Raw genomic sequence first — 10,322 nt, 5'->3', positions numbered from 1 at the left:
CCCCCCGTGGGTTAGCGGTAATCTTACGGACTTCCAACACTAAAATCTGGGGCTAGATTTCCCGTGGTGGACAGAACCCAGATAGCCTACTGTGTAACTTTGCGCCAAAAACTAACAAAACGTTTCTAAGAAAAGAAAATGATAACCCCAATTACTGTGAACATTTAATTAATTTGCGAAACATGACTATGTGATTAATTATTTTCAGTTCTTTACTTGAAGGCCCAGCATGGCCAGGTGGTTAGGGCGCTCGACTCGCAATCTGAGGGTCGCGGGTTCGAATCCTCGTCATACCAAACATGCTCGCCCTTTCAGCTGTGGGGGCGTTATAATGTGACGGTCAATCCCACTATTCGTTATTAAAAGAGTAGCCCAAGAGTTGGCGGTGGGTGGTGATGACTAGCTGCCTTCCCTCTAGTCTTACACTGCTAAATTAGGGACGGCTAGCGTAGATAGCCCTCGTGTAGCTTTGCGCGAAATTCAAAAACAAACAAACCTTTTCCATTATGTGTTGATCTTGTCCATACCTACGGTGGGTAAAGTAACATAACAAATTGTTTATAAAATGTAGAATATTCCAAGATAAGATCCATAATAGACTGTTTTAATTTGATTTATCAAACAGCAAGAAAGCTTGCTGTAAGGTTAAACAAAGTGTCGTACATTTTCATAAGCGACTAGCTGAAGAAGCGCAACCAAAGACTGCATCATTCATCTTACCTCGAATAATTTAACTATTTTATTCTACAGCTAGGTTTAACGTTCTTTTTATTGTAGGTTTAACATGCTTTTTTATGTTATTGCCATTTCACTGCTGGCAGTCTCGAGCCAGTTCTTTGCCCTTAATCTAAATTACTCTAACCATTTCTATTTTGGTTTGGTTGGTTGGGTTTGAGCAAAGCCACATTGAGCTATTCGCTTTGTTTACGGCTGGGAATCGTACCTCGGATTTTACTGTTGTAAGTCCATATATTTATCGCTGTCCCACCGGGAGGGGGGGGGGGTGCTTCTATTTTGGACTTAGAATAATATGCACACAAATACTGTGTTCTACGTCTGTTTTGGTACTTTTTTTCTATCTATATTCCACAAAAATTTACTCTGTGAGTTTTAAATAAAGTAACATTTAATAGTTCTCAGAAAGCGCTAATTTACCTTTACCATCACTAGATATGACTTTTTAATACAATCTTGCACGTGAAATATAGAAAAAGTGTTAGAACTAAATTTATCTTATTCTCGATATTATTAAATCATTTTCTGTTAAGTGTATCAACATACGTAAGGCGTAAATTAATTATTCTCATGTTGGTCGTGTAAAACAACATTGTTAAACACCTATTGCTTAAGCATGTTTTTGTATATGTACAAGAACATTGTTAAGTTATCGCTATGCAAAAGTCTTCGCCCCCCCCCCTGTGCTGGTAATAAATTTTAGGTATTTTCTTATGAAAGACATAACTCAAATGACTAAAAATATTCATTACATCAATCTAAGACCAGTTTCTAAATATTACAAAGAACAAGAGGTGCATTGTTACCCAATTTAATGATATAACACAAAACTATTGAAAACACAAGGAATGATGGACAGTGCAAAATATATACAGATGTTGGAGGTAAACCTGAAGAAGTCAGTGAAAAACTAAAACTCTGTCGAAGGTTTACATTTCAACAGGACAATAATCCCAAACACAGATCAAAGGCAACCCAGGAATGGTTTCTGAGAAATAAAATTAAAGCCATTGACTGGCTAAGCCAAAGCCCAGACGTAAATTCACTTGAATATCTGTGGAGAGACTTGAAAATTGCTGTGTGTCGAAGACATCCTTCCAACTTACAAGAACTGAAGGATATCTGCAAGCAGGAGTGGGCAAAGCTTGTGGAGGGTTATCCAAAACGACTTTCAGCTGCCATTGCTGCCAAAGGAGTTTCAACCAAATATTAATCATGTTAGAGGATGAAGACTTTTGCAACATGTGTTTTCAAGACAAGATTATTTTGTGTTGTATCCCTAAAGTGAGTAACCATGCAACTTTTGTTCTTTGAAATCTTTAGAAATTGGACTGAGTTTAATATAATAAATATTTTTGGCCTTTTGAGTTATACCTTTCAAAAGAAAATAACTAAAATTTATTACCAGCACAGGGGAAGGAATATTTTTGCAAGACACTGTAACAGTATTATCAGATCATTATGTCGTTCAATATACTGGTTTATGCGTACTGAATTATTAAGTCATTGTTCTGTTTATTATATTATCTTATTCACTTTTTCAGCTTGTTATGTTTTTGGTCTATCAGCTTTTTTACAACTTAACTGTTAAGACACTGTTGTATTTCTAGATTACGTAAACCTATATTTTTAAAAATATTGTTCAAGTAACTTTCGAGGTTTAGCTACAAATATTACAGAACTTTAAAAAACTAGATTAACGTTTTACGATTCATCACCATAGTTTAGTTTTACAGCAAACTATTTACGAAGAAGACTTTTTTGAGGAAATTCATGACGGTAAAGATTTTAAAACGTTTTGTCATCACATTCACTTATCATGAGTGATGGCTCAACGAAGACCCACCATTGCAGACTGATGAGTCTATAGGGCTATTGAAAATCAATACTTCAATGAATCATACTGGAATAAAACATGAATTCACTCTACAGGCTAGGGATAAAATATAACCGACAGTTGCAATAAGGCTAATAACGCAACCCACACGAGCTGTATTTCTCAAAACTATGTTTTAATAAAGTAAAAAAAGAAAGAAACTCGGCAACATCAAGTAACCAATCAAAACTGAAATAGTTGGCAAACTCTTAATATTTTAGAGGATATATATATATACTGTTAAGAAGGAATAATATTTTTGATGTTAAATTTGTAAACCTATTATCTCGAGTCATAAATAAGTCCAAAAGGACTATCTGCGCCTTGCTCTCTACGGGTGTAGAAATACTGTGTTTAGCGTATAAGCCCTCAAGCTTACCGCTGAGTCACTGAATGACGTTTGCATTTACTCAGAAATAAAACCGTTGAAGCAGAGAAAACAACGTTTCTTGTGCTCATTCAATAATAATAAAAATATTCAACTAGACAGCACGAGGTTTCATAATATTGTCTACGCTAGATTTAAGAAAACGCCCTCCAGTGGTTCAGCGGTAAGATTGAGGGCTGAGAACACTAAATTTTGGTGTCCGATCCCTTCACTGGACACACTGCAGATAGGCCATTGAGCAGTTTTGCATTTAAAGAGAACAAACAAAACAAGATAAAGTTTTACTGTGGTGATTCAAGAATAAAAATATTAAAAATTAGACATTACGAAGTTTTATTATGTAGACTAATGCTAGATAAAATAAAATAATATTTTGATCTATTGACCTCAATAATAAAAAACAACGTTTCCTTGTGGTGACTCAAAAATAAAAATGTTAAATTAGATATTATGAAGTTTCAAACAAAACAACGTTTTACTGTATTAAATGAACTGAACAATATAAAAATTAAATTAGACATAGCGAGATTTTATCCTGTTGACTCAAAAATAAAAGCTCTAAAACAAGTAACACGGAGTTTTAAAATATATTCTGAACAGTATAAACAGTAAAGTCTACAAAGCTAGGTCTTATTTTGATGATTTAGAAATGAAAATTATAAAACAAATATCACAACGTTTTCTCGTTTTAACTCAACACAAAAGAAAATAAGGTAAAGATTCAGTTGTTAATAAAAGACGATCTTTAGATATCTTTAAAAATAAGTCAGGCCTTAATTTACGAATTAAAGTGTTTCATTAATACACAGATTTCCCTCATCATTGCCTTAACTACAAACAAGCAAACACTTAATAAATGTACATGTTCTTGTACACGTGTTTATAGCCGTCTGGTGGTAGCCTTAAAATACCTAGAGCTACATCTCAGATATTTAAATTCATAAACAGTTTTCGGTGTTATTAGAGACACTATTATATCCTTAAATTTGAAGGGATAAAAAAAAACACATGTAAATCTCTCTGTAGATAAGTTCTACGAAAAAAATCGGATAGTGGTTTTGTTACTAACATCGCATGTTTACAGTGCAGGGTAGTTCTACTAAGTTGATGTTATTAGCAAAGTTCATAGGAAAATCATTATAAGCAAATATTCAAATATACTGGTGACTTTGTATGCACGACGAGACAAGATCTGGACTAAATGTTCCTTGAAGAGTAGGTGAATAAAACTAACAAAAGAAAAAATAAATGTCAGTAAATGTTTTTTTCTGAAACTTCACATTCACATTTGTCTTCATTGTTGTGTGTCAGAGTGTACAGAAATGCAAGCTGTTGATCATTTCAAAGTTCAACAGTAAACTCAGTATATAGATGCTCTATATATTGAGTTACATGTCCAAAGTCCTTAAATATAACAAAAGTGTTAACCGCATAACTTCGATAATATATCGTCTTTGATGTTGTCATGAAAAACAAAACAACAAGGGTTGGCAAAAGAAGGCACTAGTCTCGAGCCCATCACAACACTGTCAGTATGATCATAAATGATCTCATTGGAAAGGAAATTCGATAACTTCTTTAAACAGTCTAAGGTAGTCCAGTTTTATTATCTTCATGTTAAATCTCTCCAGTTGCTGTTTGTAACGTTTCTGATAAGGTAATATTGATATACAGAGGTTCTATACCGAAACTGGCATAAAATAACATTTCTATCAAACCTTAACATTTGCATTTCATCAAAAATGACAAAACTGTCTTTCACAGTATACTCATTATATTGTCCAGTAGCGGACGATGATAATGTCTAACAGCTAATCTACAACGTTCCAAAACAAACTAATAACTACACTGGCAGACACGAAATTATTGAAGAAAGAACTATGCCAGCTTTTTCATAAAACTTGTCCAATGATAGATTTATATGTAATTTTCAGGCCAGAATGTAGACTGCAAAATATTTTCAGATTTTAGGACATAATATCATTTATCAATTTAAATGTCTTAGACGCAGTTCTAGGTGTTCTGGGGCTGCCACCAGATGGCTATATTGTTTGTTTGTTTGTTATGAATTTCGCGCAAAGCTACACGAGGGCTATCTGCGCTAGCCGTTCCTAACTTAGCAGTGTCAGACTAGAGGGAAGGCAGCTAGTCATCACCATCCATCGCCAACTCTTGGGCTACTCTTTTACCAATGAATAGTGGGATTGACAATCACATTACAACGCCCCCACGGCTGAAAGGGCGAGCATGTTTGATGGGACGGGGATTCGAACCCGCGATCCGCAGATTGCGAGTCGAGCTCCCTAACCACCTGGCCATGCCGGGCCCCAGATGGCTATAAACACGTGTAAAAGATTGTTTGTTTGTTGTTGTTTGTTTTTTAGAATTTACGGCGCAAAGCTACACGTTGACTATCTGCGCTAGCCGCCCCTAATTCTTGGGCTACTCTTTCACTAAAGAATAGTGGGATTATCCGTCACATTATAACGGCCCCACTGCTGTTTGGTGGGATGGGGATTCAAACCCACGATTTGCAGATTGCGAGTCGAGCGCCCTAACCACCTGGCCATGCCAGGCCTATGTAAAAGAACATTCAAAGTTGTTAAGTAAGTTTTATTTGGTTTAATCAAGAATAAACGTTTAAAAAAGGGGCATTGCGTAGCGTTTCAGTGTGTTAACTTAATAATACAAACCCGGAAGGAAAAGTCACAACGTTTTCTCGACGATAAAACAAGAGATTAGACAATACAAAAACTTCATTGTATTGACTGTACATTAAAAATACCAAAAGAAAAACAAAGTTTCAAAATTTCATTGCGTTTCCTCAAATATTAAAACTCGAAAATACAACGTATAATTGTGTTAATTCAAAAATTGTGAAAGTTTCATTTTCTTAACCGAAACAGATGACAAAAAGTCATCTTGATGTAACCCAGGAGTTTATGTACGAGTAAACTCAAGTAGAAGGGTAAAAAACAACACCTGAGCCAGTATATTCAATACATTTTCTATAACATGCTTTTCTTGATTTTCTATTAATGAATAAACGCGTTTTCTCTATTCAATATACAACATGGACATTTTCATTGTTAAATATTTTATAATACTCATTTTTAGCACTAGCAACGAGTACAAGATGTAATATTGTAAATATCTGTTCTTAAGAGATCTTTATTAGGAATTTACTGGTTCACTGGACCTTAAGTTTCTGTGCACTTTAACTGTTTTACATTTAACATTTTCATGCTTTACTTCACACTTAATTTTTCACTTTTAAACTATTTCAAACTTGAGCTATTTCACTCCTTAATTGTTCCACACTTTAAGTAGTTGCTTATAAGAGAAACCCGTGGGTAAGGAGAGAATGGAAAGAAAATTATGCCATTACTAGAACAAAAAAAGAGACATGCCGCTACCTAAAATGAACGAGCATATATATGTACCTTCGAGCACTCTGAAGCCTTTGTAACTTTCCACTTCCTCTAAAAAAAATATTGATTGGTTTTCAGTTTGCAATAATCGATTAATCAGACTGCACACCCGCCAAACTTGTTAACACTATCATTAGATAAATACACAAGCAGTAAAGTAATTTAAAATGAAGTTAAGATCCACTACTGTGTAACAACAAGTTATAAGAAAACAAGCTCAGACACGTCCACGTGTTCTCTTCAGCCCAACTTGTTGTTCCACAATAGTGGATCTTAACTATATTTCTGTTAATCCTGTAGTTGTCATTTCACTTCCTTGGGCGTAAAAACAACAACATCTATCTTATTAAGAGTAAAAAAAAACAACGAAAGGCAAAATGTTTATTATTACTTACGGCCGATTAGTTTCGATAACACAGTTACCGTCACCAGGGCTAATATTTTACCATTCATTGTGTCAAAAAACGTTGGCGGTCTTTGTGTTTTTCCTCTTATTATAGTAGCACAATGTGCTTGAAAAGAAATCATAATATCTATCTTATTACAGAAAAAGCGAGAAACCTGGAGACAGGAAATGAGCTGAAGTTTAGATACCTTCGTTTTCTTCGTAAACGATTGCAAGGTTTTTCCATTCTTTATTCTTGATGAGGTCACGATACGCCTTGCTCAAAGTCTTAGCAAACGGAAATAGATTGACGGTGTGATTATCCGGCCGGACTCTGAAATCCCATCTTGTTTCCATGTGAGGAACATGTAGCGCATCGCATGTGGACTGGACTGTTGCGCTTGGTTCAATAGACTGTGGCCCAAAGATGGCAGCCACTCCTTGGCTTAGAAGGTCGCAAACTATTGGATAAAAAAGAACATTTTTAACTGATCGAGGTATATTTAATAAACAAATGTATAACTTAAATCTTACAGTTATAAGATTTTTTTTTGCTCAGAAAACTGTAGAATGTAGTGCAGTTAAGGGAGATTTTGGATAACTTGATTATGTGTATTGAAGGAAATGACGTAAAAGTCCTGTAGCTCAGAAAAATACAATTCGTTGGTAATAAAAAAAACTGATTTAGAAGATTTTTTTATAAATAAATGGATAAATGCTACAGTTTTAATATTACCATTTAAAAATTATATTTGTACGTAAAATACAAATGTTTCAAATTATAATATTCAGTCTCTGGACTTACGACGCTAAGAAACGAGTTTCGATACCCGTGGCAATCACAGCACAAAAATAGTCCATTGTGTGGCTGTGTGCTTAACCACAAACAAACTTTAAAAACAAAACAAAAAACAGTTGGATGTGTAATACTAATCTTATTGTTCTAAGAATGCGGAGTCTTAAGTTAGAAAAACAACAACAAATGTTTTTGATAATTTAGTCTTGTTATTATATAAAAATGTGTTGAAAAACACACGTTGCTTTCTGAGTATGGGGATCTTCATTAAAATTTTTTGGGGGGCTGGTTGTTTAGCACAAAGATACGCAATGGGCTATCTGCGGTCTGTCCATCACGGGTATGGAAATTCAATTTGCGTTATAAGCACACAGAGTTATCGCTTAAGCCATCCGAGGAGGAGAGCTCAAAAGACAAAATGTGTATTGAGTACACTAGTTTTGTTGCTAGTTCAAGATGTGTAAAAGTTTATGAACATAAACATACTTCTATGAAGTTTCGTTGAAGATAAATCAATGAAGTTAAACTTAACAATCTGAATGAATGTATCCTTAGGAAAACAACTGAACTGTTATAAAAAAGGATTAAGATATTATACACAGACAAAATAATCTGGTTAGAAGAAAATACACATTGAAAGAATTAAAACATTATACACAGACAAAATAATACTGGCTAGAAGAAAATACACATTGAAAGAATTAAAACATTATACACAGACAAAATAATATGGCTAGAAGAAAATACACATTGAAAGAATTAAAACATTATACACAGACAAAATAATATGGTAGAAGAAAATACACATTGAAAGAATTAAAACATTATACACAGACAAAATAATATGGCTAGAAGAAAATACACATTGAAAGAATTAAAACATTATACACAGACAAAATAATATGGCTAGAATAAAATATATACTCTGCTTGTAACAGAACGAAACATAAAATGTTTGATACTATATATTTAGAAGAACGGTTAGGGTTTGTCATTAAAATGCTAAGTTTTGTAACAAGATTATGGATTTCCAAAATCTAAGACATATCTTTAAAAAAGTTCTTTCCATCCTTTTCATAGAATCAAATTGCTTTGACAATATGACAGTAGTATAAAAAACCGGATGTTCTCATCCTACACTAACTAAATTAAACACAAAATCTGATTTGGTATACTAGTTTAAAATACATCATATAACAATTGTAATGTTCCATAATTATAAAGTGTTAACTGTTTATTCACTCTTGAAACACACACAGTATGCATTTTGTTGGTACTTCTGTTATGTTAAAAAATTCGTTACACTATTTATAAACCATTTTACACACTTTTTTTTTACGTAAACTCGGTGTAAGAAGTTTAGATGGAGTAGAAACATTTTGTATATTAACGTATGATATTACGAATGTGTGGTATTAACATTATTTTTGGTGGAATACGTCTGTATGTTGGGTGTGACTGACGTGATTAAGCTGGCAGTAGCATATGATTTGCCCCCAAGTAGCACAGCGGCATGTCTGCGGACTTACAACGCTAGAATCCGGGTTTCGATATCCGTGGTGGGCAGAACATAGATAGCCCATCGTGTAGCTTTGTGCTTAACTTAAAAAACAAACAAACAAAAACAAACAAGCATATAATTTCACGAGTGCTGGTAGTTTAACAATAGTTTTGTGGAATATGGTTGTATGCTGGGTGTGACTAATGTGATCAGACTGGTAGTAGCATATGATTTCACGAGGGCATGTAATTTAACAATAGTTTTGTGAAATATGGTTCTATGCTGGGTGTGACTAATGTGAACAGACTGGTAGTAGCATATGATTTCACGAGGGCATGTAGTTTACAATAGTTTTGTGAAATATGGTTCTATGCTGGGTGTGACTAATGTGAACAGACTGGCAGTAGCATATGATTTCATGAGCGTGTGGTTTAAATACTAGTTTCAGGAAAATGTGAGGAGGTTGATTTATATAAATCGTTCTGATAGGCTTACACTCGTAGCCTCTTATTTTACCACATACACACTCATACATATATATGCTAAGTGTAATGCGATTAATCCCTTCAAGCTCGAAGAAACTAAATTTTAACTTTAGTAAGAAGCAAAGAAAGTTTTATATCAACTCTCACCAATCGGTCATCATTGGGGGTGTCAACCATTTCTAAGCAAAAGGCCTTTCCCCAGAACATTTCGTATCCTGACTGAGGCACCCCCACTCAGTGAATTGATAGATACTGAATACCTTAACAGTACTGTGTATTTGCTACGGCCCTTGGGTCCAAGTTTAGGAATCCATGGGCTGGCAGAAACAGTTATCATTAACTGAAATGAATATATAAAAAAAAGATCTATTACATTTATTCCTTCTTAGGAGTGAAGTAATTGTCCTCTTAGTTCTTGTTATGTTTTTAAACAATCGAATATATGACGCTTTCAAATGTTTCTAGAGTGCTTTTATATTTTTAGTTTTTTACAATTTTCACGAATATCAATCTCAATTTAAGAGCTGCTTCTAACAATGAATCGAGCTTTTCTTCTTGAACTTTCTTATCAATTTCAATTTAAAAGTGATTGTATTAATGATTTTCTGGTACTAAACCAATTAGCGGATGAAAATAAGAAACAAAAATTACTGCAAATTTAGAACTGGATTGAATAACAATAGTTAAAAGAAACGAGCCCCAAATTCTTGGAATATTACAGATTT

General features: G+C 34.0%; 1 protein-coding gene across 1 annotated transcript in view; it reads right to left on the bottom strand.

The window, feature by feature from the left end:
* Positions 1-10,322, bottom strand: part of LOC106459058 (glutamate receptor ionotropic, kainate 2-like) — a 185,850-nt gene that overhangs the window by 59,106 nt on the left and 116,422 nt on the right. Inside the window, exon 3 of the mRNA XM_022385436.1 lies at positions 7,025-7,276. Coding sequence (XP_022241144.1) covers positions 7,025-7,276 — 252 coding nt within the window. The remainder of the gene's footprint in view (positions 1-7,024; positions 7,277-10,322) is intronic.

This window comes from Limulus polyphemus, unplaced genomic scaffold, assembly GCF_000517525.1.
Source record: "Limulus polyphemus unplaced genomic scaffold, Limulus_polyphemus-2.1.2 Scaffold553, whole genome shotgun sequence".
NCBI classification, from domain to species: domain Eukaryota; kingdom Metazoa; phylum Arthropoda; class Merostomata; order Xiphosura; family Limulidae; genus Limulus; species Limulus polyphemus.
This window is presented reverse-complemented; position numbering and strand designations above follow the sequence as displayed.